General features: G+C 44.5%; 3 protein-coding genes across 3 annotated transcripts; 1 reads left to right on the forward strand and 2 right to left on the reverse strand.

Annotated features, from left to right (window-relative positions):
• Positions 1 to 1,502: 1,502 nt before the first annotated feature.
• Positions 1,503 to 8,782, reverse strand: NDUFS3 (NADH:ubiquinone oxidoreductase core subunit S3). Its single transcript, XM_080931437.1, has 7 exons — positions 8,633 to 8,782; positions 8,458 to 8,523; positions 6,864 to 6,961; positions 6,400 to 6,549; positions 3,960 to 4,085; positions 3,731 to 3,850; positions 1,503 to 1,744 (listed from the first exon to the last, which is right to left on the reverse strand). The coding sequence occupies exons 1-7, from the start codon at positions 8,694 to 8,696 to the stop codon at positions 1,577 to 1,579; spliced, it is 792 nt and encodes a 263-aa protein (XP_080787563.1). The 5' UTR covers positions 8,697 to 8,782; the 3' UTR covers positions 1,503 to 1,576.
• A 41-nt stretch (positions 8,783 to 8,823) lies between these two features.
• KBTBD4 (kelch repeat and BTB domain containing 4) lies at positions 8,824 to 14,582 on the forward strand. Its single transcript, XM_080931436.1, has 4 exons — positions 8,824 to 8,958; positions 9,737 to 10,354; positions 11,614 to 11,720; positions 13,091 to 14,582. The coding sequence occupies exons 2-4, from the start codon at positions 9,766 to 9,768 to the stop codon at positions 13,949 to 13,951; spliced, it is 1,557 nt and encodes a 518-aa protein (XP_080787562.1). The 5' UTR covers positions 8,824 to 8,958; positions 9,737 to 9,765; the 3' UTR covers positions 13,952 to 14,582.
• A 149-nt stretch (positions 14,583 to 14,731) lies between these two features.
• PTPMT1 (protein tyrosine phosphatase mitochondrial 1) lies at positions 14,732 to 21,660 on the reverse strand. The gene is made up of 4 exons (XM_080931438.1): positions 21,161 to 21,660; positions 20,984 to 21,064; positions 17,745 to 17,936; positions 14,732 to 15,331 (listed from the first exon to the last, which is right to left on the reverse strand). The coding sequence occupies exons 1-4, from the start codon at positions 21,536 to 21,538 to the stop codon at positions 15,197 to 15,199; spliced, it is 786 nt and encodes a 261-aa protein (XP_080787564.1). The 5' UTR covers positions 21,539 to 21,660; the 3' UTR covers positions 14,732 to 15,196.
• Between the last annotated feature and the right edge of the window lie 6,122 nt (positions 21,661 to 27,782).

A 27,782-nucleotide genomic window follows, 5' to 3' on the forward strand; every position in this document is an offset into this window, starting at 1 on the left:
TGTCCAGGTGTCCTGAGAAGGCAGTTAAGCCCTAAATCTCCTAACAACTGACAAGATACCTCCCTCTGTGTGCTCACCCTGTATTCCATCCCCTTGTATAAAAGATAGCCTAAACAAATCATATTCAGACAACTAAAACTAAGGGAAGTATAGGAAACATTATTTCTCCTTAAAGAGAGAATTCAGCATTGCAGAGACTGTCAGATTGTGGAAGGTCTTAATTATTAAAGACTAAAAAATACTATGAAGAAAATACCAAAAACTAGCAACAGGATTATCAGACCTTGAATTTAATTTCCTTTCATTTGAAATCAGAGCTAACCAGAGTCAGAACAACATACATCCTACACTGTACACAATCGCTACAGCCTCATTCACCTCTTAAAGGCTATTTTCACTCCTAGGTGATGGGGACTCTTCAGTTTTGGCAGTAGGTTTGTTCTTGCTCAATGTTTAATTATCAAGAAAACAGCCCCAGCTTGACCCAAGGGATACATCTCAGGCAGCAATGCCATCTTACTATTACTTCTCATACTGAAAATATCTTGCTACAGAGGCCAGTTAGCCAGTTGGTCCAACCAGACACCCAGCCCAGCCTCCAGGGCTCCTCTGCTGCCAAAAGCATCAGCTGCATGTCCAGTTCCCCAACAGCAGAGTGGTAGGCCAGGAGTGTCCATGGGGTGCACGCCACAGAGTAAACAGAGAGCCTCTGGGGAAGGAAGCATTGTCTTGAAGGCAGACATGGACCTGTAGCTCCTGAGCATTGTCTTTTTCCCCCACAGCTCTGATAAATCTGCTTGCTAACAACCTGCTAGATTTAGACCAGAAACTGGGAAGATACCTTTAGCCTAAGAGTGACTCTTACACTTGGCTTATAGGGCCCTATGGATGTTTAGGTGGGAAGACAGTTGGGGTTTTCCTCTACTCCGGCCTCTGGATTATCAGCTGCCTCCAGTCTACTGATAAGGGCTCTCTTCAGTTCCAAGGTCCTTCACTTGTCACTAGAGACCATGCCATACCTATTCTTAGCGATTGTGAAAACAGAGTTACAGACCCAGAGCCTTCTAGAATTATCCAGGCCCACATCACAGTGTAACTGCGGCATTAACTGTCGGCTTTGGTGGGGCCACCACTGCCACCACTGCACCGTCATCCTGCACCGGCCTCTCCAGAGTCACTATCATCATCAGCACATGAGTGACTGGAAGCAGTGGCCAGCAGATATGAGCACTGGCTGCCAGACCTGATGACCTGAGTTAGATTCCTAGAACTCGAATGGGAGGAGATAAGCATCCCCTGAATGTCATTCTCTGACTTCCACATGTGCTGCCACCCCCACTAAATAAATAAATGTTTTAAAAACACTCAGGAGGCAGAGAAAGGCAGATCTCTGAGTTTGAGGCCAGCCTGGTCTACAGAATGATTTCCAGGACAGACAATGCTACCGAAAAGCCCTGTCTTGAAAAAAACCTAAAAAAGAAAAACAAACCACCACAGAGAAGTTGTGAATGTCCATTAGAGTTTATTTACAATCTTAGGTGAGGCATTTTCCTCTCGGATCTATATGTTTATGAAGTCACTTGGTTTCAGGCTTCTTGTCTCCAGCTTCCAGCTTCAGACTCTCGGGGGGCTGACGATAGGCAGGGAAAGCCTCCCAGGGGCTGTTCAGGTCAAACTTGCGAAATTCTTGTGCCAGTTCCACTGGTTCAGCCACTACCCGCTTTACCTCATCATCATAACGGAGCTGCAGGAGCACAAGTTAGGGCTGGTGACTAAGGAGCCCACTTTGCTTTTCACAAATCAACCTTGTTGACTTCCCCGCCACACTACTTTTTGTTAGCAGACTTACTGCTCACCCAATCACACATCTTAAAAGGTAACAACAAAAACTGATCTCAGATTACAGTCAGTGACTGTGGAGAGTAAATTTAGGTCAAGTATGAGAGTGCTCGCCTTTAGTCCCAGCAATTAGGGGGCGAGGCCAGCGTGGCATGCAGAGTTCCAGAACAGCCATGGCTACATACAGAGGCCCTATCTCAAAAAACCAAAACAAACTAAGAAAGGAGTAAAGAGGTCAGATGGTGGTGTCATACACATTTGTCACTGCTATGCTTGGTTTACATCCATCTTTGTGCATGGATGTTCGGGATCCAAAGTCCCCATGCTTGCGCAGCAGGTACTTCACCACCAGCCATCTTCCAGTCCTCTACCTTCTAACAGACTCCTGTTATATCCAGGCTGGCCTGAGAGTATAAAATGTACCACGGGATGGAGAGATGCTCAGCTGGTTCAGAGGCTGCTCTTTCGGAGGACCCAGCCAGCACCACATGGTAGCTCACAACTGTCAGTAACTCCAGTTCCAGAGAATATGACACCCTCACAGTGACATGCAAAACAATGCCAATGCACACATGCCAATATAATAAATCATTTAAAAAATGGAACAGTACACCTGGCCTGCGGTACCTTTGCCTCCTAAGTAAAGGGGTCCCAGGCATTCTCTATGCTACTGTTTGTTTTTCAAGACAAGGCTTCTCCGTGTAGCCTTCACTGTCCTAGAACTTACTCTGTAGACCAGCTAGGCTGAACTCACAGAGATCCAACTACCTCTGCCTCCTGAATGCTGGGATTAAAGGCTTCTTCTCTGCCAGATCCCTTCAGTGATAATCCTTTACTTTTAGAGACTGGGGTAGACTGTATCTTTAAGGCCTTGGTCATAAAATTATCGTTTCAGGGCAACTCATTTTGAGCAACTCCTCCCTGCTTCAGACATTTATCCTAATCAATCAATAAAACCTTGTTTACAAGCCAGTGGTGGCACAGATCTTTTTTTTTTTTAAGATTTATTTATTTATTATATATAAGTACACTGTCACTGTCTTCAGACACACCAGAAGAGGGCATCAGATCCCATTACAGATGGCTGTGAGCCATCATGTGGGTGCTGGGAACTGAACTCAGGTCCTCTGGAAGACCCGTCAGTGCTCTTAACCACTGAGCCATCTCTCCAGCCCCAAGTGGCACAGATCTTTAATACCACCATTTAGGAAGCAGAGGCAGGCAGACCTCTGTGAGGCCAGCCTGATCTACACAGCATGTTCCAAGACAGCCAGGCTACATAGAGAAACCTTGTCTCCTTGTGAAAAACATAGAAAGAAAGAAAAGAAGGAAGGAAGAAAGACATAACCTTTTTTTTTTTTTTTTTTTTTTTTTTTTTTTGCAGCCAGGCCAAAGAACACAACTAAAAATAAACCAAAAAAAAGATAAAATAAAAATAAAATAATCTTGTTTGTTTCCTCTTGAAAAAACTACAAGGAGCTAGAGAGAAGCTTCAGTCATTAAGAGCACTGTGTATTATAACTACCTGTAACTCCGGTTTTAGGGGATCTGGCATACCCTCTATGGCTTCCATAGGTACCAGACATACACATAACATGAAAATACAGGCAAAATACTTATACACATAAAAACAGATCTTAAAAAGTAAGATACAAAGCCATCACAATACGGCTAATTCTAACTAACATTTACAATATAGTAGGCTTTACACATCACTTAATACCACCACATATAAGTGCCTATTGTCTCCGTTATATAGATAAGAAACTTACCCCATTACCAAAATGAAACCAGGACTGCAGCTTAAACCACCATAATCTACAGACTATATTCCCACCATGCTCATGTCTCCAAGACTCCATGACTGCTACCCCAGTTTTAAGGTTTCTACCTCAACATAGCCAGTGAGAGGAAAGTCTTTCCGGAAAGGATGCCCCTCGAAGCCATAATCTGTCAGGATCCTTCTCAAATCAGGGTGGTTAAAGAAGAAGACTCCAAACATGTCCCAGACCTAGAAAAGAGTGGCTCTCAGAAAGCCTGTCCGTCAGGCCAACAGCAGAGGAGCTGTACTGTGACACACCCCATAGCTACAATACTTGCTTCTGCCCCTTGTAACTCACCTCTCGCTCATACCAGTTGGCCGCGATGTGCACAGACACTATGGAGTCGATGGGTGTCAGCTCGTCTGTATAGGTCTTCACACGGATCCGAGAGTTGAACCGCAGAGACAGCAGGTTGTAGACAATCTGGGGAGAGAAGAGCGAGCAGAAAGAACAAGATGGCTACAGGAAAAGAGGTCTGAACGAGGGCATCAGTTATTAATAATGCAGCAAAGGCTTAGGCCACAACCATAGCTCTGCAAGTTAGCCATTCCTGTCTTTGGAAGATCTTCTTGCCCACCTGCCCTAATCCTCACTAGGTTAATTTCTGCTTTTCTTAAAATACAACCAGATTAAGTACTGAGAAGGCGGAGGCAGGACTGCTGAGTTCAAGGTCTACATGGCAAGCCATGGCATACATAGGGTGAGCCTGGCAAGATTTGGCACAACTCTTCTCTACATCTAAGAAGCCTCCCAGGCTACATGTCCTGATTATGTTTGATCTTCTTAACTGTATGTGTGGTGATGTAAGTATGCGCACAGCTTCTGGAAATCAGTTCTCTTTACTGTGGGTTCTGGGTAGAAATAAAGTGTGTCAGGCTTCTAAAGCAAGCATTTTAAAGTTCTTGTTTTTGAAATGGGTATAGTTATGTAGCCTTGTCTGTCCTAGAACTTGCTATATAGACCAGGCTAGCCTCAGACTTAAATGTATATGCCACTAATCCTGTTTCAACAGGTATTTTATTTGGCTATTGTATCAATGATCATGTTTTAAACAAAACTTCTGTCACATGATTTTTAAAGTAAAGCATATTTATTACCTTAAAAATAAACTATAATTTATAATTTATTGATGGCTTTCATGTAGTGGGTCTCAGCTTTGTTCATGCTGACTGCAGATGTTTGACTTCCTGTGTCCATGTTTGTTTAGTTGTTCTTGCTGCTGCTGTTTGTTTTTCATAGTCGAGGTTAAATATTCTAAGATATATTTAACACTGTAAACCTGGAGACTGTGTTATTTACTGGAAAAAACTGTTTTTAGATGTGGTGTGGCTCAGCCTTAGCACACACCTTTAATTCAAGAGCTTCCTGCTTGAATATTTTAAACAGGATTAGAGTCAACCATAGGTCAAGAGGCAGAACAAGAAGCCAGTTGACAGAAATGATCATAGGATTATTAAAAATAAAACACAGAGAGTAAAGGGAGTCAGGAGGGTGGACAGAGAGACACACAGAAAATAGGAAGAAGGGATATTAAATTGGAATGTTTTTGAGGTATGGGAGAAGGCATTCCTTCTGGGACGTGGCTAAAGAGGAAGGTCAGCTAAGTGTTTTTTCTGCCTTAATAAGCAGGTTTCCACCCCAGCATCTCGCCCCAAGTCTTTATTGGTAAAGTTAAATGAATGAGATTTTGTTAAAAATGAAGATAACAACAGTGTCTTATTTTGTTGGTGGTGGTGGTGCTGGGATTTAACCTAAGCTTTTGTAAATGATAGGCTTGTGTTCTACCACTGAGCCATACTGCCAGCCCACCAAACATTTTCAACTGCTTCTCTGACAGTTCTTTCCTTGATTGTTTGCTTTCAGCAATTATGCCTGCAATGGTATGAGCATTCTAAAATCACCAAGACAAATTCTATATCTTAATATTATATGATCTAATTGTGCTAATTAACAGGAAAAAAAATCCAAGGCCAGCCAAAGAATATCCTCTTGAACCATAAAATATCAAATCCCGAACTGTGGATATAGCTCAGTGGTAGAGAGCTTGACTAGCAAGTGTAAAGCTCCAGGTTCAAGGCCCAGCATACACACAAATGTATAATATTATTTATTTCTTTTCTGAGACTGAGTCTGGTTGTCCTGAAACTTGCTATACACTAGGCTGGCTAAGTTTCACAGGGATCTGCCTGCCTCTACTTCCCAGTGCTGCATGCATGTGCCACTAGACTCGGCGGAAATTTACTTTCAGAAAAATCAAGCCAAGCAAAACACTGTGACATGGAACTATCGTTCCAACTATTCAGTAAGTGAAGTAGTAGAATCCTGTCTCAAAACAAAAGAGAAAAAGAAGGAAAAAGAAAAAGGAAGCCAACAAATAAAATCCTGCTATGCTCTGTGTGACCTGGACTGAGGCTGCAACAAAGAAGGTTCTGGTTTCCACAGTGGCTGTCATTCAAGATGTCTTCTATGCCTTTTCTTACCTTTAGTTCTCAAATGTCACATAACTTTTTAAAAGTTAGCATCTCCTCTCATATTGTCATGGTTTTCCTTGAACTCTCTGTGTAGCTGTAGATGACTTTGAACTTATGACTCCCCTGCCCTCACTTCCAAAGAATCAGACTTCTGTGCCAAGGACTAGAGGTGTACCAGTACACCTCGTTTTATGCAGTGCTGGCGATTGACCTAGAGCACTGCATGTGGTAGGCAAGCACTCTACCAAATCTCACATCTAACTGACCTCAAAACGGTTCTGCCGAGTTGGGACATCCACTGCCGTCAAGTCAGCCAAGGATTTGAATTGTGCATTGGTGTGATCCCTGAGAAACGTCAACGTTGGGATGACTCCATCAGGATGGATACAGATTTCTAACTCATCAAAGCAGGTCACCTGCAGACACAGAAAGGTGGTGTGGAGAGAAGAAATAGCTAAGGGAGTAGCTCCCTTCTGAAGGAGTCACTTGGTTTAAGGCCGTGGTCTGCAACCCGGTAATACACAGTTCCTCATGTGGTGGTGACCTCCACATTACTTTCATTGCTATCTCATCATTGTGATTTTGCTAGCTGTGAATCATAACATAAATACCTGTGCTTTCTGATGGTCATAGGCAACTCTAGAGGGGTGTCAGCAGATTGAGAACCACTGACTGAAGGAGAAGAAATAAGTGACAATGTGGGTTCCTGAGCCAGGACAATGAGTATTACCTGAACTTGTTGGACATACTTGGGTAAGATTTCAGCCACGTACTCTCCAAATGCTGAGAGCTGCCTATGGGTCACATCACTCCAGGGTCTGACAGTGGCTGGAAAGGAAAAAAGCATGAAGGGAGAAGTAGCAACCAGCCTCGTCTCTAGCCTTTCAGTAGGACTTCCTGAAGAATTTTTATTTTAAAAAATTACTTTTATTATTTATATGTCTGCATATATGTCTGTGGACACATGACTGTCTGATGTTCACTCAAGCCAGAAGAATGTTGGATCCCCTGAGACTGGAGTTACAGCTGTGAGCCACCATGTGGGTGCTGGGAACTGAATCTGGGTCCTCTAGATGAGCAGCCAGTGCTCTTAAACACTGGGCCACCTTTCCAAGTCCTCCCTTAAGAGGCATAGGTGTAAAGTACCTTCCAGAAATTAGGAAGTGATTAAAACTCAGGGAGGGGGAGCTGGAGAGATGGCTCAGTAAGGGCACTGGCTGCTCTTCCAGAGGTCCTGAGTTCAAATCCCAGAAACCACTTGGTGGCTCACAACCATCTGTAATCTGATCCCCTCTTCTGGTGTGAAGACAGCTACAGTGTATGTATGTATATATATATATATATATATATATATATATATATATATATATATATATATATATATATATATATATATATATATATATATATATATATATCTTAAAAAAGAAAAACCTCAGGGGGAAGCATCGTTTCTCTTTGGAAGTACATACACTTCTTTGCTTCTTTCCTACACTGCTCTACAGCTGCCCCTCACTTCCTGTACTCACAACAACCATGCAACAGTGTCAGCTCCCTTATCAACACAGCTCTTTAAGGATGGGTACCAGATTTGTTTCTCTTTCTTTTCTTGGTACTTGTTTAGACCAAGTTCTTAGTCAAAGAACTTCAGGGCTGAAGAACCCTGCAAGATTATCTTGTTGCCCACACTCCATTCCCAGTCACTTTGTGTAATAGATGTCCAGAAATGAAAGAAAGCTAGGCTTTCCATTTCCCAGTGTGATTCTGTTGACTAAACATAAAATCACCACATGCTCATTCAAGTACTTGAGCACCCACATTTCACAGAATCAAGTGTTTTCTGTACTTGAAAGCAGGCAGACCCCTGCTTTGTCATTCACTGGAACAGTGACTGAATACTTTAATTATTAGACCACTTCATCTATATGGACAGTAAAATATGATAGGTCTCATCAGGATCTCATGAAGTCCAAAGGAGACTTCACTATACGGCTTAAAGCTTTAAGAGCCTAGTAAATACTAAATTGATGTGAACTACTATTATTCTGTACTTTGAGTCTCAAAAGTTCTGTTACCTGCTGTCAAATTAATCGGAACAACAACAACAACAAAAGTGTGAGTTGTGAAAACGAGCAAAGGACAATCAAAATTAAAAGGGAACAAATATCTAGGGCACAGGAAGTACTCGTTTCTAACAGCAAGGTGGAGACCATTCTCCAAGGACAAGCAGAGATTTGCCAGGAGGGAAGGACATTCTAGGGCAAGGACAAACATCTGACAGAAACAAAGAAAGGCCCCTGCTAACGCTATCCGCACATACTCACGGCGCTTGTCAGCCGCCGCGCTCTCCCTTCTCACAGGTTGCAACAGCACTGAGGGTCGCCCAGCCCCTGCACAGGGAGAAAAAAGGCACAATGGCAGCGGTGAGACCCAGGAGGTCTCCGTGCTAGGTGTGCCTCTGCCGCTGCCCGCGGTCTCAGCTTGCTGTTCCTTGCTCACCCCTGGCTATGGAAGCGGCCCTCAAGAGCCCACGACACCAGACCCTGGCTGCGGCAGACGCCATGTTCCTTAGGGTGCCGACCACGTAGTGGTAGAACACACACAGGCCACGGAGCCCCAAGGGCACGGACCGGAAGTGGAAATGTGCAATGAAACTTCTTCCGGACGGACGCGGGGCGGGAAGCAGTGGTTCCGGATCTGAGCACTGGCATGAAAGGAGGTAACGCAGGTAAGAAAGACCCGCAGGTGGGGAAACCGTGAAGTGTACGTAGCCCTATTTCGGTACAGCGGAGGCCGAAGAGAAGAAGACGCAAAGAATCGGACCGGTGAGAGAAAGGGAAAGGTGGGCGTTCTGGGTTCTAAGTTCTGCTCGGCTCTTCGGCTCCTGAGCTAAGCTTTTAATGGGGGGCGGGGGTGGGGGAGACGATGGACGGTTTCCTTGGAGACCGTTTCCTAGGCGACTCTAGGTGGCGCGGTTAGATTGCACAGGGTTATGGACTTCCTTGTGTCCCCGGTTGGGGACGGCTGGGCTTTCTCTGTCTTCTTTAAGAACTCACTGGTGCGAATAGGTAAGTAAGAGACAGCAGCTTAGAAAAGAGTAAAAGTGGAAGGAATGTAAGTCAAGACCCAGGCCTCAATATTGGAGGGTCTGCACTCGTGTCCGAGCAAAGAGGGAATCTAACCACAGTACCTGGATTTCTATTTTATTTACTTTTTTTTTCTTTTTTGGTCTAATTATGCTTCTCCTGAGTCTCATTAGCTGTATATCCAAATTATTTGGTTTTAAGATCATAGGCTATCTCCTTTGTCTTTTTCATGGATTGACCTATGTCCCAAGTCTTTTGTTACATCATTATCAGGATTATCCAATTTCACCTCAACAAAAGCAACAGAGTTGGAACTTTAATTGAATTAATTGGAGGAGAGGCCCCACTGCAGGAAAAATGCAGGAATGTCATAGGCCATATTGGCAGGGCCAGGAATAAGGCCAGTCTGGACCCACTTTGCTCCAATGTCTCCCTCTCCTTATCTTGAGTTGGACAGCTGGATTCATGGACTGTGTCTGTGAATTACCCAAATACTTAGGCTGGTATTGCTTTGCAGATAGTTGGCAGAGAGAGAAGTTGGCTACCATGGAGTCACCAGAGGAGCCTGGAGCATCCATGGATGAAAACTACTTTGTGAACTATACTTTCAAAGACCGGTCTCACTCAGGCCGAGTGGCTCAGGGCATTATGAAACTGTGTTTAGAGGAGGAGCTCTTTGCTGATGTCACCATTTCAGTGGAAGGCCGAGAGTTTCAGCTCCACCGGCTGGTCCTGTCAGCTCAGAGCTGCTTCTTTCGATCCATGTTCACATCTAACCTGAAGGAGGCTCACAACCGGGTGATTGTGCTGCAAGATGTCAGTGAGTCTGTTTTCCAGCTCCTGGTTGATTATATATACCATGGGACTGTGAAACTTCGAGCTGATGAGCTGCAGGAAATTTATGAGGTGTCAGACATGTATCAGCTGACATCTCTCTTTGAGGAATGTTCTCGGTTTTTGGCACGCACAGTACAAGTGGGAAACTGCCTTCAGGTGATGTGGCTTGCAGATAGGCACAGTGACCCCGAGCTCTACACTGCTGCCAAGCACTGTGCCAAGACCCACCTGGCCCAGCTGCAGAGCACAGAGGAGTTCCTCCACTTGCCCCACCATCTACTCACTGATATCATCTCTGGTAAGTTCAAGGAGGGGCTTATCACACCCAGCTGTGCAAGGGTGGTACTCAGCAGACTGAGTACCACCCTTGCACAGGGTGGTTCTGTTAAGTAACTAATTGGTTCTTTAAGTAACTAATTGGTAATCTGGTTCTTTAAGTAACTAATTGCCCTTAGTTTGCATTATAATTCCCTTTCTGGTAGGGATTTTAGATTGAGGTTCAGTGTTGAGAATCTTGTAGCTACTTTCAGAGACAGGGTGCTTTCCAGTCACCAAAGAATAAAAAGCTGCATCACTTTTCCATGGAAGGAAGTAAGAAGTGCCTGTTTTCATCTGCCCTGTACCTTGAAGGCCTCCAGGACTAATTACTTAATAGATTGATGAAAATGGTGATGAATCAATGTAAATATCTATGTGTGGTGGTCCATGCCATTAATCCCAGCCTTTGGGAGGCAGATCTTTGAGTTCCAGGACAGCCTGGTCTACAGAGTTGAGTTCCAGGACAGCCAGGACTACACAGAAAAACCCTGACTCTAAAAAAACAAAACAAATCTAAAATAGGAAACACCTGGGTAATAACCTTAGGCTACAAGTGAGGTGGCACTGTCCTTTAGATGTGTGCTCTACAGCTTGATAGGCAATTACTATGGTATGTTGTGCCATTACTCTTCTCTTAAAAAGCATGGCCAGCCTAGTGGTATGCTCAGCGATAGAGTGCTTATCTAGGGTACATGAAACTCTGGGTCTGGTCCTAGCACTGCAAAATGGTAGTGCTGGGGCAATTTCAAGTTAACGTCATATTTATGTGTTCATAAACATGTAATGGTCTAGTAAGATGGTTCTAGTATTTTTTTTTTTTTTTTTTTGAGACACTGTCTCTTTATACAGCCCTGCATGCATGTAACTCACTACGCAGACCAGGTTGGCCTTAAACTCACAGAGATGTGCCTCCCTCTGCCCCTGCCTCCCAAGTGCTAGGATTAAAGGCATGCTCTACCACAACAAGCTGTAGTTCAAGTCTTGAGAACCCCTTTAAGATTGCTATTGATGAGACTGGATAGATGGCTTAGAGGTTAAAAGCACTTGTTGCTCTTGCACTTGATATTCTTATAGAGGACCATGATTCTGTTCCCATGAGAAACACCATCTTCTGACCGTTATGGATACCAGGCATACATGGGGTACACAGATATATGCAGACAATGCATACACACAAAATATTAAAAAAGAAAGCTCAGTGACATTGCCATTGACTGCGTTCTTCTTTGGCTCTCACAGATGGGGTTCCATGTTCCCAGAACCCAACAGAGGCAATAGAAGCTTGGATCAGTTTCAATAAAGAAGAAAGAGAGGCTTTTGCAGAGTCACTCAGGACTAGCCTGAAGGTAAGGCACATTTTATTCCTTTTGTTTTTTTAAGATTTATTTTATATATGTGAGTACACTGTAGCTGTTTGCAGACACACCAGAAGAAGGCATCAGATCCCGTTACAGATGGTTGTGAGACACTATGTGGTTGCTGGGAATTGAACTCAGGACCTCTGGAAGAATAGTCATTGCTCTTAACCTCTGAGCCATCTCTCCATACCCCTGCATTTTATTCTTAAAGATTGGGTGGCATAATCTCTCTGCATTCCAGCCCTCAGTGGCCTCTTTCTTCTTGGGCAGGGGAAAATATATATCTTTTTGTCTATGTATGGAAGTCAGAACACGACATGCAGAAGTCAGTTCTCTCCTTCTACTATGTGGGTCACAAGGATCAAACTCGGGTCCTTAGGCTTGGGGCAAGCAGCTTTACTGCTAAACTATCTCACTAGCCAGGCCTACTACCCGTGCACACGTGCGTCCGTGTGAGTGCACATGTGTGCAGACAGTAAGCTATCAGAGGCCTTCCTCTGCCACTCTTTTCCTTTTTGCCTTGAGTTGGTGTCTCCAACTGAAGTTTACCATTGGCTAGGCTGGCTAGCCAGTCAGGAAATTCCTAGGATCCATTTGTCTCTGCTACCTCAAAGCTGAGGTTACAGGCATATCCAATGTTTTATGTAGATGACAGATTCTGTGAGAATGCTCTTGTCCTCAGGCTTCTATAGCAAGTGCCCTTGGCCCCTGAGCCCTCGTCTAAGCCTCTGACCTGCTTCTTCTGATATCCACTAGCTTGAAGTTACTAACAACTAGGGAGTTGGATGTGTTTTCTGGCCCCACAGCCATCCATCTATGACCTTCAAAGTTCATAGAGCTTTTGCTATCTTCTCTGGCATTATCTTTTAAAAGAACTGCTTTTATTATTGAGTTAACCAGTTCTAACCAGTTGTGGTGGCTTAACGTGGGGAGTTGCACATGAAAGTGGGAAGACCAGCCTCAGCTACATAGTTAGACAAGATCCTGTCTCAAAAATAAAAACAAAAGCAGAGATGACTTGGGATGTGTTTCAGTTGCTAGGATGCTTGCCTTGTGTCATGAAGTTCCGGGTTTAATTCCTGACGCTGAAAAACAACAGCAGTAAGAGCAGATGTGGTGCATCTTATAATCCCCCTTGGAGGCAGACACAGAAGAACCTAAGCATGAACAGTTTGTGCTTCATGATGATCTCATTTGAATAAATATGTAAATAAATTAAATCGCAAAGATGAACAAGAGAGATTCTCTGCTCCTGCATATTAAGGGGAAAAAACTCAGGATGTGAGGCCGGGCCCTTAAACATACTTGTGTTAGAGTCTTCACATGAGCTGATGTCAGAATTTCAATTTTGCCAACAGGAAATTGGGGAGAATGTGCACATTTACCTGATCGGGAAAGAGTCATCTCGCACCCACTCACTGGCTGTGTCCTTGCACTGTGCAGAAGATGACTCCATCAGTGTAAGTGGCCAAAACAGCTTATGCCACCAAATCACTGCAGCCTGCAAGCATGGTGGCGACTTGTATGTAGTGGGAGGGTCCATCCCACGACGCATGTGGAAATGTAACAATGCCACTGTTGACTGGGAGTGGTGTGCTCCTTTGCCCCGGGACCGCCTCCAGCACACCCTAGTGTCTGTGCCTGGGAAAGATGCCATATACTCACTGGGTGGCAAGACACTACAGGACACTCTTTCGAACGCAGTCATCTACTATCGGGTAGGCGATAACGTGTGGACAGAGACAACTCAGTTAGAGGTGGCTGTTTCTGGGGCTGCTGGGGCTAACCTCAATGGAATCATCTACTTACTAGGGGGTGAGGAGAATGATCTAGACTTCTTTACCAAACCTTCCCGACTTATCCAGTGCTTTGACACGGAGACTGACAAGTGCCACGTGAAGCCCTATGTACTGCCCTTTGCAGGCCGAATGCACGCAGCAGTGCATAAGGATCTGGTGTTCATTGTGGCTGAGGGGGACTCGCTAGTGTGCTATAATCCCCTTCTAGACAGTTTCACCCGGCTCTGTCTTCCTGAGGCCTGGAGCTCTGCCCCATCCCTCTGGAAGATTGCCAGCTGTAACGGAAGCATCTATGTCTTCAGGGACCGATACAAGAAGGGAGATGCCAACACCTATAAGCTCGACCCTGCCACTTCGGCTGTAACTGTCACAAGAGGAATTAAGGTGCTGCTTACAAACTTGCAGTTTGTGTTGGCCTAAAACAATGATGAGGACAGCTGACCCCTTTGCCCCCACTTGTCATGTATCCCTCAGTTCAGAGTAATGTGTTAGTTTGGGCATCCATGAGGCTCATTGGGTGCTATGTGAGGGCTTTTCACACTGCTGCTGCTTGAACTCTGCCGTTACCCTGTGGTCCTGTGCCTCACTTCAGACTGCTTAGAGCCAGCCCACCCCTTCTCAGACGTAGGCACAGCCTCCATTACCAGATCAGTGTGAAAAAGAAGCCCCTTGGTCCCCATGCAGGAGGACAGAGGCCCATTCCTTTTGTCTATAGCCAGCAAAGGGACTAGTTGTCACTTTTCCACAGAAAATTAAGTATTAGAGTTTTTCTTCAGGATTTGGATGGGACAGTGGACTAAGCTAAAAATGTATTTCACCAGCAAGAATCAACTGTAGAATTCAGGATGTTCCTTCAAATGTTTTCTCATCTACCTGTTAGGAAAAGCAACTTTGGTTGGATTTTTGGCTTATACAAACAGATAAGCCAGAAAGTAGGAACAATTGTTTCTGATTAATAGCAGAAACTGTTTTCCAAACTCAAATATAAACAGTCTCTGGTCTTTTAAAGGCTCTAAGCTAAATAATGAGTTAGGAACTGTTCATACAAATAAAGTTTTTGGAATGATATCTGTGTCTGTGTTGACTCCTGAATGGGTGACTTCTAAAGGGGACTAGTTGAAGACTTCTTCCTGCCTGCACCCCATACATCCTTAACATTCTGATCACTGCTCCAGAAGTGTGAGGGGTGTCCCACAGGGCCAGGGAAATAACATTGTTTTTATTTTTGGAACTGCTAGGGACCAAATTTGGGGCCTTATACATGCCGGGCAAGCATTTTGCCAAGTCATACAATTAAAATTTGGATCCTGACAGTAACAAAGAACAGATCTAGGTACTTCTTTCCTTTTCTAGCATTAAATGTCTCTGATTCACAGTGCCATTTCACATATTAGAAACACAGTAGATTTCTGTTAAAATTAATATTTCCTTATCCCTGTCAAAGAAAATAAGATTTAGCCAGACAATCTTGTTCTCTGTAGCCATCCAAGTGTTATTTCAGGAAGGAAGGCAAAGGAGGCACACTAGCTATGACTCAGCACATTTGCAGTGTTGTTGGCTTAAGCAGCTTTGTCCTTTAAACTTGTTACCGTAGCTCAGGGAGAGCCATGTTCTTTGTCATCCACAGACTTCATACTCTTGAGTCAGCATGAGAGATACCAGTAGTTAATTCTTTGCTGCCCTTGCAGCAATCTCCTTGTGGAACTCTTTGAGAACGTCCAGCTGGTTGGGCCTGATGGAGATGTGGGACCGGATTTTGGTGATAGCTTCTACAGCCTCCTCTGGGCTCCAGTTGTGAACCTGAAGTACAAGGTTAGAAGATCAGCCAAGAAAGGAAGGAACAGGCATAGCAATGCCTTTGGCCTATGAGCAGGTACTGAAAAACTCTCAGAATTAATTTTTAAAAAGATTTGGGCTGGCAAGGTAGCTCAGTGGGTCCAGGTACTTGCTACCAACCCTGACAACCATAAGCAAGAGTTTGGTCCCAGGAACTCGCATAGTAAACAGAACTGAGTCCTGAAAGTTGTCTTCTGATCTGCAAATGAGTACACAGACATGCCCACATGTACTTGCACATAGAGAGTAATGTAAAATCAATTTTCTTCAAGTAAAGGAAGACTCCATGGTAGAGGGTTTTGAAAATCATGTTCCAGCTGGGTTAAGAGGTACAGGCCTATAAGCCCAGGTACGCAGGAAGTTGAGGCAGGACCACAGCTTCAAAGCTTGTCTGAGTTATAGTTCAAAGACTTACTGAAATCACGTTTTAGTAGAAGAATGCCCAGGATACAGCTCAATGGTAGAGCATTTTAAACATGTTTAAATCACTTCGGTTCAATGCCCAGAACTAAAAAGGGGGGAAAAAAAACCAAAAAAAAAAAAAAAAAAAATGTTTCTTTGCTAAGTGTGGTCTTCTGGAGGATCACATGAGCAACGCAGGTCTAGGGGTTGAAGCCAGCCAGACCAACATCAGATACCTTGTCAAAACCAAAAGGGCCAGTTTCATGAAAGCACTTTTAACTACCTCAGTCAGCAAATCCACATCTCACATGAATCCACTCTGCCACATGAAGCTGAAACCCCAGATTATGTAGGTCTACTCTGTCCTGCTAGGATTTTAACTATATACATAAAATTTCTAGCAGTAGGTGTTGCTCAGTGGTTAAATGCTTGCCTGGCCTGAATGAAGCCTATGGGTTCAAGTCCTGGTACCAAGTACACTGGGTGCCTTGATAGACGACTGTAACGTGGGAGGGGACGCAGAAGGGTCAGAAGTTTAAGGTCATGCTCACTGACATAATTAAGGCCAACCTATAATATAGGAGACTTTGACAAATACACACAAACTTCTACGGGCCTATGGCAGCTGCTTTCCTGCAGTTCATTACCATAGCTAGGAAAATGAGTATTTTTAAATGAGTGTTACCTTTGTCTCTTAAGGATGCACACTGATTTAGAACCAAGAGTATTAAAACAGCTCTAGCCTGCTGGGTCAAATTTCATTTAGACTAAAATGCCCTCCTGAGATTACTTCCAGCATTTTTTTTTTTTTTTTTGATGATCTTTTGTGAAACACCTGGAACTCATGCTATGCAGAGCAGTGGGCTTTAAACTCAAAGAGATCCTTTGTTTCCACTTCCAAAATGCCAGTGGCTACAGATGCATACCACCACACCCAGCTTCCAGCAGAATCTTTACAGTAGGATACAGCGCAGTCAGAGTCCATATTAACAGGGCCAGGCTGATTCTTATGCTTCCTTAAATTCCCTACTTGGCTGAAATACTATGCAAGAAGACTAATGGCCAAAAATGAGCTACCTGGAGAGGGAAAGATGGCAGGTGATGATAACAGACTATAAAGCATTTGCTTCTAAACAGTTTTAAAGCATCCCACCTCCCAATCAATAATTCTTTTTCCCCCGGTATTAGGGAATAAAGTTGGGGCTTCATACATGCTTGGCAGGCACTCTACTGCTAAGCCAAGTCCCCGGCTGTGTACACATAAAATAAGAAAATATGGTAAAACAGCAAAATCTCATGTCAGAGCTTTGTCCTGCAATGCTGTTAAGCCAGAAGTGATCAGCACTCTATCTATGACAATTTACTGACCTGTTCTGGGCCTTAGCTCACTGTATAGCCCAGAATCGGAGGACATCCTGGAACTTCATCCTTTCTCCTCCATCTCCCGTGTACAAGTCCTCACACTCAGTTTGTGCCTCATGCACTCTACTACTGAATTACCCCTACTAATGTTAACCAGGTGTGGTGGTGCACTCTTGTGATCCTAGCACCCAGTAGGCAGAGGCAGGAAGATTACTGCAAACTTCAGTTATATAACCCAGGCTCCATAGTGAATTCCAGGCCAGTCAGGGCTATATAACAATACACTATCTCAAACACACAAAAATAAGGCTCATCAGACTTCTGCTGGGTTGAAAACTCTTTAAAACTTTTTTTTAGGCCTGTGTAGGCAAGCAGTTTGTCAAACCTTCAGTTTAAGTTTCCTGTCACATTTAAGCAAAGAAAACATCATCTATCCTGACTAGTAAGGGCAGAGAAGCTGGCCTGTGCACAAAGCACAGCTGTTTGGCACGACACCACACCCTCTGACAGCCTAGAAGTGCCAATGGCTCTACAGCAAGGCCTGCCAGTAAACAATGCCACTGATTGGGGCAAGGAAGCAACACCAAGGCCACTGCAGAGTTACTTTCCCTACCTGAATCAGATAGGCTGCCACCATTGTGGCACTTCTGGATCGACCAGCCTTACAGTGCACGTAGACACACTGGCCCAGTGACTGGTACTTGAGAGCAAACTGGACTCCTTTGTGGAGGTTGGCCAAGGTGGGGACCCCAGTCATGTCAATTGTGCTGAGCCGTAGCTGCTCAACTCCTGCTTTCTTCCACTCCTAGAATGGGAAGGAAAAGGAAAGGAAAATCAAAGAAGCTTGAGGGGAATGATTTGAAGAGGAGGTCCCCAAGCAGCAAAACAGCAAGCAGGTTCCAGGGTTGACTCTAAGGTGACTCTTCCCGAAAACAGAAATGCTGTTAAAACAGCTCCACAAAATAGACATGCTATTAGAACTACGTTCAAATATTCTTTAGATGCTTATATCTTTAGTTCTTTTATTAGCTCCATAAAATCAGCTGTGGGTCTGCAGAGACAGTTCAGTAGCTAAGAGCACTTAGAGTGAGGTTCAGTTTCTAGCACTCCCATTGGGAGGCTCATAACCTTCTCTACGCACCAACCCACAGGTGGTGCCAAACAGCAACCCCAGCACTTGGGAGGCAAAGGTACAGGATTTCTAGGAGTCTGAGTCTACATAAGATCCAGACATGACAGAGCTACACAGTGAGAACCTGCCCCTCAACAAACCAAAACACCACCACAACAAAGATAAGTTTTTAAAAAACTTCACCAGCAACCACATGATGGCTCACAACCATCTGTAATGAGATCTGATACCCTCTTCTGGTGTGACTGAACACAGCTACAGTGTACTCATAAATAAATAAATAAATCTCTTTTAAAAATTTTCAGCTGCAGAAGTTACGGGACTGAGGATGTAGGTCAGTGGTGTAGTGCCTGCCGAGATTCCCACCACTTAAAACAATGTTATAAAGTCGTGTTTTTGCCTAAGTTAGGACATGTACAGTGATCCAGCTGTAGACAAGAATAATATATGTTACCATTAGTGCATAAATATTTTTGCCACTTTTTTGAAGTGTACATAGTAAAAGAAATAGGGTTATTTTTAAGTTAAAACAACATCCTTTAGACCAGAATGGGGGCTCATGCCTAAAACCCCACGGCTATGCTGTGAGTGGAGTTCAAGGATAGTCTGAGCTATAGAATAAGACTTCCTTCACCCCTTTAAAACAAAACAAAGTAAACACCTACCTGGTTTTCTGTGATGTTATTTAAGAAACTAGAGAAATGAAATAAAGCCTTTGTTCTATTAGAGTTTTTGCTTTAAGACTTCAAATATACTCTAGCTACTTCTAGTAGCTTCTTCGTTATTGTTGTTTTTAACTAAGGTTTCATATAACACAGGATGACCTCAGTGCTCATGTAGCCAAGGATGCCTGTGAGCTGATCTTCCTGCCTCCACTTCCCAAGTGCTGCAATTACAGGTGTGACCTCCATGTTCCTTGCTACTTTTGTTTAGAAGTGAAGGCCAGTTTAACCCACCACTCAAATTAACACAACCTAAAGGCACAGTTTTGCTTGTGTATCAGTTGAACCAGAACCACTTTCAGAGTCGTTAAGTATGACCCAGATAAATACTGGGTCAGAATATCAGGGTGGAGGGGGTGGAGGTGGGAGTGGCTGAAGGTAGGAACTTGCTACTTTAGCAAGGCTGCCAAAAGATCCTTAGGTATATTCTGATGTGACTGCTGCCTTGGGGAGTTCTTTTCTCTAGGCCAGCGGGATGAAAAAGCTCCATCTTACAACAGTGCCTCACATAGAGAAACCAAGCATTCGTGTCTTTGTGGCTTTAGTGACCTCTCACGTTGATCACATTAGTGAGTGTTAACTCTCATAGCTAATGACCCCTTGAACGTGTCCAATATTTTGGGAAATTTCAGGAACAGTCTTTTTCTTTTTCTATGAATGGCCTTATATATCATACCCCAGGTTAGCCTCGAACTCCTGTGTGACTCAGGATAAGTTTGAATATCTGATCCTCTTGCTTCTTGGGTATTGGGATGTAGGCCCTGGGCCACTACCACACCTTGTTTTTATTCTGCACTGAACTCCATGGATACAAGGCAAGCAGTTTACCAATTGCACTCCATCCCCAGCCCACTGTGCATTTTCTCAATGATAACTGCCAAAATCGTATATATAGTAAGAGGTGCTCTTTTATACTTTTCTTTGAGTGGTTTCAAGGTAGGATTTCATTATGCAGCTCTGGCTGACCTTGAACTCACTATGTAGACCAGGCTGGCCTCAAACTCAGAGATCTGCCTGCCTCTGCCTCCAGAGTGCTGGGGGCTGGGTTAAAAGTGTGCACTATTGCACCTGGCAGGGAGGGGGTACGCTTTTCTGTAATTTTGTTCTTAGACAAAGGCTCATGTAGCCCAGACTGGCCTCCACCTCGCTACACACTGTGGCTGGTCTCAAGTCCTGATTGTCCCACCTTCACTCACGAACTGCTAGCATCACAGGTATGAGCAACACTCTCTTAGGTAATGCTTTTCTTACAGTTGGCCTTCATCTCCAAAGCTAACAAACCAACTGCCTAATTCAAACTTGATGCTAAAATATGTGTTGAAATGAATGACATCGGCAAGGCACATTGTATTAGTCCGTTCTCTAGTTCCACTCTCTAGTTCCGAACCACCACACACATAAATCATAATTTTAGTTAGAGGTTAGTGAACGAAATCACAAATACAAGATCGTTATATTAGCACATGTCTGAAATCTCAGTACTTAGAAAGTGGAGACAGAAGAATCAGATCAGGCCTTAGGACTCCTGTCTCAAAATAAACAAAGGAAAAGTAGCATATAAACATGTACAAGTTTGTGTGTGCATGAAGAACTGTAAACCCGTCCCAAGTTTGAAGCAGGACTTCCTTGTGTCCTTACTAGCACAGAGCTCACTGCAGACAGCAAGCTGGCCAACGACCCTTCTTGCCTAAGGGTGCTGAAATTCCAGGAATGAGCCACCTACAGCGGGTTAGCTCGCTCTTTTAGACAGTGGCCTGGACACGCTTGAACTCCTCGGCTCAAAAGATCCTGCCTCCGCCACCAGAGTCGCCCTGGCTCCAGGCTCGCCTGACTTCTTTCTGGGTTGCCAGCATCTTTCCACCTGCAGCCATTTGAGCACACACACACACAGTAGTTGAGGAAGCAACTCGGAGACAAGCTTAGCCACAGCGTCCCTCCTTCCCCTAGCTTCTCCAGCCTCCACAGGCCCGGGCCAGGCCGCAGGGCCCGGATCCTCACCTTCGCGGTGTTGCACAGGAATCTGGTCTCGTACTCCTCGTTCATAGTGATCACTCCGCGCACGTTCTCGTCCAGTACCAGCTGCCGAGGCAAAGAGGGGGCTCAGCGAGGGCCGCGGGGGGCCCGCCGAGGCCCGGGGCCCGCTCCCGGCCCGGCCCTGCCCGCCGTCTCTCTCACCCGGTGCGTCATGCTCCTCAGCGGCAGCGCGCCCAGCAGCACCGTGTGGTCGATGCGGTGGTACCAGTCGCGGTGCGCCGGGCCGCGCACCGTCCCCCGGAACACTGTGTAGAGCAACGTCGGGTAGAAGAGCACCCGGGCCAGGCCGGCCTCCAGCCACACGGACGCCGCCATTCCGCCCCACCCCGCCCAGCGCAGCGGCGAGCCGCCCCACCGGGCCAGGCGCAGGGGCCAGCCACCCGCCTCGGGGCTCGAGGCCAGCCAACGCGAGAAGGACGCGGAGGACGAGAGCTGCGGGCCGCCTGATTTCTCCCGACTCTCCGAAGCTGAGTCCCCGTAGTCCCGGCCAGGCCCGGGGGATCCCGGGACAGGAACCATGGCTGAAAAGGATAGGCGCCGCGAGGGGTGGGGTGGGGGGAGTGGAACGGCAACGATAAGGTCAAACTGTGTGCCTTAGGAGCAGGGCCTGCTCTCCAACCCCCACCTCAGGGAGGGGCCGTGACCCCCGAGGGCACTCATCACCAAGGAGGAGGCTGGGCAGAGAGGCTCCTCTAGACAGGGAAGGCCCTGGAGGACCTGAGTCTGAGTGTAAGAAAGAGTGGTAGCTGACCGGGGCTGCTCTTGGGGGTGAAGGGAACCTGAACCTAAGTGATGGTCTACTGTCTAGTCTGTCTGTCTCTCTCTCTGTCTCTGTCTCTCTCCTCCCCTCCGCTCCCCTCCCCTCCCCTCCTCTCCTCTTCCCTCTCCTCCTTTCCTCTTCTCTCTTTCTCTTCCCCTTCTTGAGACCAGATCACATGTAGCCCTAAATGCTATGTAGCTAGTTCCAGGACAGCCAAGGCACACAAAGAAATCCTGTCTCAAAAAACAAAGCAAAACAAAACAAAATTGTGTGTGTGTGTGTGTTTCGGGGAGGGGGGAAGGTGGGTTCTTTGCCTGCCTGTATATCTGTGCATCACCTGGATGCAAAGTCCAAGGAGGCCAAAGAGGATGTTGGAACCTATGGGACTGGAGTGGGACTGGAGGGACAGGAGTCCCTCTGAATGAATGCATCAAACTAGGATTCCCTAGAAGAGTAGCCAGTACTCTTAACTGCTTAACCATTTCTGCAGCCACAAGAGAATATTCTTAATGTGTATCTGCTGCTTTTTTCCTTCTTTTTGGTTTTGGGTTGTTTGTTTGTTTTTCAAGACAGGGTTTCTCGGTGTAGTTCTGGCTGTCCTGGAACTCTCTCTGTAGACCAGCTAGCCTTGAACTCAGAGATCCTCCTGCCTCTGTCTCCTGAGTCCCGGGATTAAAGGTATGTGCTACTGCTGTCTGACTTCTTTTTCCTACTTGTAAAAAAGAGGTATATTTTGTCCTTATCAAAGAAATACTCATAATAATAGGCAAGAAGGAAAGAGTAGGTGGAGAAAGTTAAAAGGAGATGTAGGGATGAGTTTTATCAACGTGTATTAATACATGTATAATATTCTCAAAGAATTACTAAGTATTGAATTGAGAATGCAGAGTATATTAAGAACTGAGTCTGGCATCATAGTGGCACAACTCTTAATCCCAGCAGTCAGGAGGCAGAGGCAGGTTGATTTCTGAGTTATGAAAGACCAACCTGGTCTACATAGAGTTCCAGGCCAGATGTCTGTCTCAAAAAATAAATGATCCAATAGTATTATGATATCTTTTTTGAGAGGGGGTCTCATGTGGTCCAAGGAGCCTAAAGAGGGTATTGGATCCCCTAGAACAGGAGTGACTGACTGTGTGCTGGGAACTAAGCCCCACTTTTCTCCAAGAGCAGCAAGTTCTCCTAAGTGCTAATCTTTCTCTCTAGTCCTAGTAAATTGGACTGACAGGCATGTCAGCTCTCCAAGAACTGGTATCACCTGCACACCACAGGTCTGACTCCTCTTCAGTGGTAACATCTTCTTGAGATATGGTTCATGTGATCCACCATGTTATCCACCTGCACCTGCACCTGCACCTGCACCTGCACCTGCTTGCTTTTACATACATTTGTTTATTTGTTTATTTACTTAAGTTATATGAGCACACTGTAGCTGTCTTTGGACACACCAGGAGAGGGCATCAGATCTCACCGCAGCTGGTTGTGAGCCACCATGTAGTTGCTGAGAATTGAACTCAGGTCCTCTGGAAGAACACTCAGTGCTCATAACCACTGAGCCATCTCTCCAATCCCAGCTTTTACATTTATTTTTGTGTGTTGGATCAAGGAGAGTGCTTAGCAGAACATAACTTGTCTGTTCTCTTCTACCATGTGGGTTCCAAAGATGGAATTCAGGTTGTCAGTGTAGGTAGTAAATACCTTATCGTCTCAAGACATCCTGCCAGTCCCAATTTACCCTTTAACATGTACAGTTCAATGAGTATTAATATACTCTTGGGGTTGTATCATCAGCACTATGCAATTTTAGGACATTTTCACCTTCAAAGGAATTAGCAATCATACCTAATCACCTGGCAACCACTAACCTACTTTCTGTGGGATTGTCTGTTCTGGGCATATACATGGATCCAAGTAACATGTAGTCTATGTATATTTAAATGTAAATAAAGATTATTGTAATAATTTGTTCTTATTTTCTCTCTTTTATTATTTTACTTATTCACTTTACATCCTGTTCACTGTCCTCTCCCAGGCGCCTCCTCCCACAATTCTTCCCTCCCCCTCCCTAACTTTTTTTTGAGACGGTTTTTTTCTGGGTAACCCTAGCTGACCTAGAATTCAGTCTGCAGACCAGGCTGGCCTTGAACTCACAGAGATTCACCTGCTTCTGCCTCCTGAGTGCTGGGGTTAAGGGTGCATGGATGCGCTACCACGTCCACCTGAGAGTCTTACAGTTTTTGTTTGATGCAAGTATATGTCTGATGTAGCTGGTCTCTGCTGCTTTGTGAGTTCTTCCTTTTCCCACCTTTTACTCCCCACTACCCGTTTCACCCCTTAGCACCAAACAGGCGAGAAAGAAGGATAGAGGGGAGGGGGATTCATGAATATTTCTTTTTGTTTTTTCTTTGACCATGGCTACTAACAAACTACAATCTCCTTAAATGACCAACAACTACCCACCCTGTCTCTAGGGGGCTCTTGAATTTATATACCCTCTGAAAAGTTCCCAGAATTCCAAAGGCCACACAATCACAGAAGTGATCTGTAGCTGGCAAAACTATACTTGCTAGAGCATGAAACTGCTGCAGACTGACTGAAATAGCCCCATATCCCCACACCAGGGATTAAAATGAAAACTTTTATAATATTTAAAGAAATCAAAATTTCAAAATTCTCTCTATAGTCTGAAATCTTCCCTCCTCACATCAAGCCTACTTCTCAGAGCTTCTCATACACAGAACTTTCCGAATTTTACTTATATGCATTTTCATAATATGCTACAGCATGGAATAAATTTAAGAGCAAATCTCAGATTGCACGGGGCAGTGCTGACACGGGCCTTCAATCCCAACACTCCGGAGGCAGAAGTGGATCTTTGTGTTCAAGGCCAGCGTGCTGTACAGAGTTCCTGCACAGCCATGCTACTCAGGGAAAGCCTGTTGTGAAAACCCAAAACCAGCCAATCAACCCAACAGAAACAAACAAACAAACAAACCCTCAGATAGCAACCATTTAAGTTATACAAATGACATTTCAGAGTGTGTACTTTTGGGAGAGGGGAGTGATGGGGGTCTCACTGTGAAGCCCTTGCTGTCCTGGAACTCCCTGTATGGACCAGGCAGGCCTCACACTCACAGAGATCTGCCTGCTTCTGCTTTCTGGTGCTGTGACTAAGAGTGTACCATATGCCCAGCTAACAGCATATACATTTTAGATTTTATCTATCTTATGCATATGGGTGTTTTACCTGCATGTGTATCTGTGTACCATATACATGCCTGGTTTCCAAAGAGACCAGAAGGAACTGGACGCTAGAACTGGTTATAGATGGTTGTGAATTCTCTGGGAACCAGTCCTGAGTCTTCCCCAAGAGCAACAAGTGCTCCTAACTGCTAAGCCATCTTTCCAACCCTCCCATTCTATTTTTAATGCACTTAAAATACATGTTTTATAAAAATCGATATTAAAGATGTGTAGAACACATCAGCTTCCACTGAAAGATGTTTTCTATGTTTTATTAGTTGTTCAAAGGAACAGGGAGATGAGTGGAACTGGGGTGCATGATTTGAAACTCACAGAGACTCAATAAACAGTTTTAAGAATGTGTTGCATTGTCTGGATGTTTTAGACACTCTTTCTTTGGATTTATCAGTGAACAAAATAGACAAAGATTCCCTCAGTCTTTTTCTCTTTGAATTGCATTTCAAAATAATTAAATATCCTTTTTTTATAACAGAAAGTTCTCTTTTGTGAGAATGAGGTCCTGGAAGGTTTGTTTTGTTTTGTTTTGGTTTTGGTTTTGGTTTTTTCTTTGTTCATTTGTTTGTTTGTTTTGAGACAGTGTTTCTCAGTGTAGCTCTGGCTGTCCCAGAATTTACCCTGTCGACCAGGTTGGTCTTGACTTTAGAGATCTGTCTGTTCCTACCTTCCAAATCTGGTCAAGATTGGTTCTAATGCTTTGATTCAATTGTGAATCTGTGTGTCCAAATGCTAAAGGTCCTTGTCCCCAACTGTTTTTTTTTTTTTAAGACTCCCACATCCTTCTGATCTGTGTGGTCACTGTGTACATGCAAGCAAAACATTCATTCATATAAAATAAAAATAAAGACATATTTTATTGTTTATTTTATTTATTTACATTTCAAATGTTATCTTCTTTCCAGGTTTCCCCTTTATAACGCCCCATCCTCTTTCCCCTCCCCCTGCTTCTGTGAGGGAGCTCTCCCACCCACCCTTCCACTCCCTCCTGCCTCCCCACCTTGGCATTCCCCTATACTGGGGCATCGAGCCGCCACAGGACCAAGGTCCTCCTCTCCCATTGATGCCAGACAATGCCATCCTCTGCTACATATGCAGCTGCAGCCATGGGTCCTTCCATGTGTACTCTTTAGTTGGTGGTTTAGTTCCTGAGAGCTCTGGGGGTGGGGGGGGGGTCTGGTTGGTTGATATTGTTGATTTTCCTATGGGGTTGCAAACCCATTCAGCTCCTTCAGTTCCCCCCAAATAATGCTATTAAAGATGAGGTACAGAGCTAAACAAAGAATTCACAATTGAAGAATCTCAAATGGCCAAAAGAAATGTTCAACATCCTTAGTTATCAAAATGACCCTGAGATTCCACCTCACACCAGTCAGAATGGCTAAGATCAAAAACTCAGGTGATAGCAGATGCTGGTGAGGATGTGAAGAAAGAGAAACACTCCTTCATTGCTGGTGGGATTGAAAACTGGTACAACCACTCTGGAAATCAGTCTGGCAGTTCCTCAGAAAATTGGATATAGTACTACTTAAGGACCTAGCTATACCATTCCTGGGCATATACCCAAAAGATGTTCCAACATATAACAAGGACACATGCTCTACTATGTTCATAGCAGCCTTGTTTATAACTGCCAGAAGTTGGAAAGAACCCAGATGTCCCTCAACAGAGGAATGGATACAGAAAATGTATGGTACATTTACACAATGGAGTATTAAAAACAATAACTTTATGAAATTCTTAGGCAAATGAATGGAACTAGAAAATGTCATCCTGAGTGAAGTAACCCAGGCACAAAAGAATACATATGGTATGTACTCACTGATATGCGGATATTAGCCAAAAAAGAAGCTCGGATTACCCATGATACAACTCACAGACTCAAGAAGAAGGAAGACCAAAGCATGGATGCTTCAGTTCTACTTAGAAGGGGGGAACAAAATAAATGCATCTTTTAAAACTCAGTATTTTGTATCCTCTAGTAAAATAATTGATGTAGGAAGTAATCTTCAATGAATAAGAGTAGAAGAAATGCTGACCATGGGGCTGGGAGGGCACCTCACACATAGATTAACTACTGCAACACACACACACACACACACACACGCACACACACACACACACACACACTGACCTTTTGATGTGATGCTGTGCATCAGTTGATGACACCATTCTCAAAAAACTTGACTGGGAATATAATCAGGCTTCAAATCCAACTTCTGTAATGATTTACTTATTTTTATTTGGTTTTGCCTGCATGTATAATGCACGAGGGTGTTGGATTTCCTGGAAAAGGAGTTACAGACAGTTGTGAGCTACATTTGTGAGCTGCATGTGGGTTTGGGGAGAGTAGCCAATGCTCTTATCCTTGCAGCCATCTCTCCAGCCTCGAGTTCAACTTTCATGTGCAAGAACACATACGATAGAGGGATAAATGCCACTGTGGGATAGCAACACATGAACACAAAATTTAGGACATTCTATGGGTAAGACTGACTCCGTTTCTTCAAGAAAAGGAAGAACGAGGATAGCGAAGGTGGTAGGGAAACTGGACATGGCTCATTGGTAAGTTCTTGCTTTGCATGTATTAAACCCTGTGTTTGATCTTCAGCACTGCACAGAGTGGGCACAGTGGCACACACCTGTAACATGAATTATTTATTTATTCTGGGTAGCCAGTGTAGAAGACACACAGCCCTGGCTTGTCATTTACAAGCTGTAAGCCTAGACTGGGCAGGTTTAGAG

This window comes from Micromys minutus (assembly GCF_963924665.1).
Source record: "Micromys minutus genome assembly, chromosome: 17".
NCBI lineage: Eukaryota > Metazoa > Chordata > Mammalia > Rodentia > Muridae > Micromys > Micromys minutus.

Coding starts and splice junctions, on each gene's coding strand:
- PTPMT1 (XM_080931438.1), bottom strand. CDS start 21,538: ATGGTTCCTGTCCCGGGATCCCCCGGGCCTGGCCGGGACTACGGGGAC. Junction 21,065..21,160: donor TGAGGAGCATGACGCACCGG/GTGAGAGAGACG, acceptor TTGCCTCGGCAG/CTGGTACTGGACGAGAACGT. Junction 15,332..17,744: donor TGGCAGCCTATCTGATTCAG/GTAGGGAAAGTA, acceptor CTTGTACTTCAG/GTTCACAACTGGAGCCCAGA.
- NDUFS3 (XM_080931437.1), bottom strand. CDS start 8,696: ATGGCGTCTGCCGCAGCCAGGGTCTGGTGTCGTGGGCTCTTGAGGGCC. Junction 6,962..8,457: donor CGCGGCGGCTGACAAGCGCC/GTGAGTATGTGC, acceptor TTTCCTTTCCAG/CCACTGTCAGACCCTGGAGT. Junction 1,745..3,730: donor CTCTCACTGGCTATGTTGAG/GTAGAAACCTTA, acceptor GTGCTCCTGCAG/CTCCGTTATGATGATGAGGT.
- KBTBD4 (XM_080931436.1), top strand. CDS start 9,766: ATGGAGTCACCAGAGGAGCCTGGAGCATCCATGGATGAAAACTACTTT. Junction 10,355..11,613: donor ACTCACTGATATCATCTCTG/GTAAGTTCAAGG, acceptor TGGCTCTCACAG/ATGGGGTTCCATGTTCCCAG. Junction 11,721..13,090: donor CACTCAGGACTAGCCTGAAG/GTAAGGCACATT, acceptor TTTTGCCAACAG/GAAATTGGGGAGAATGTGCA.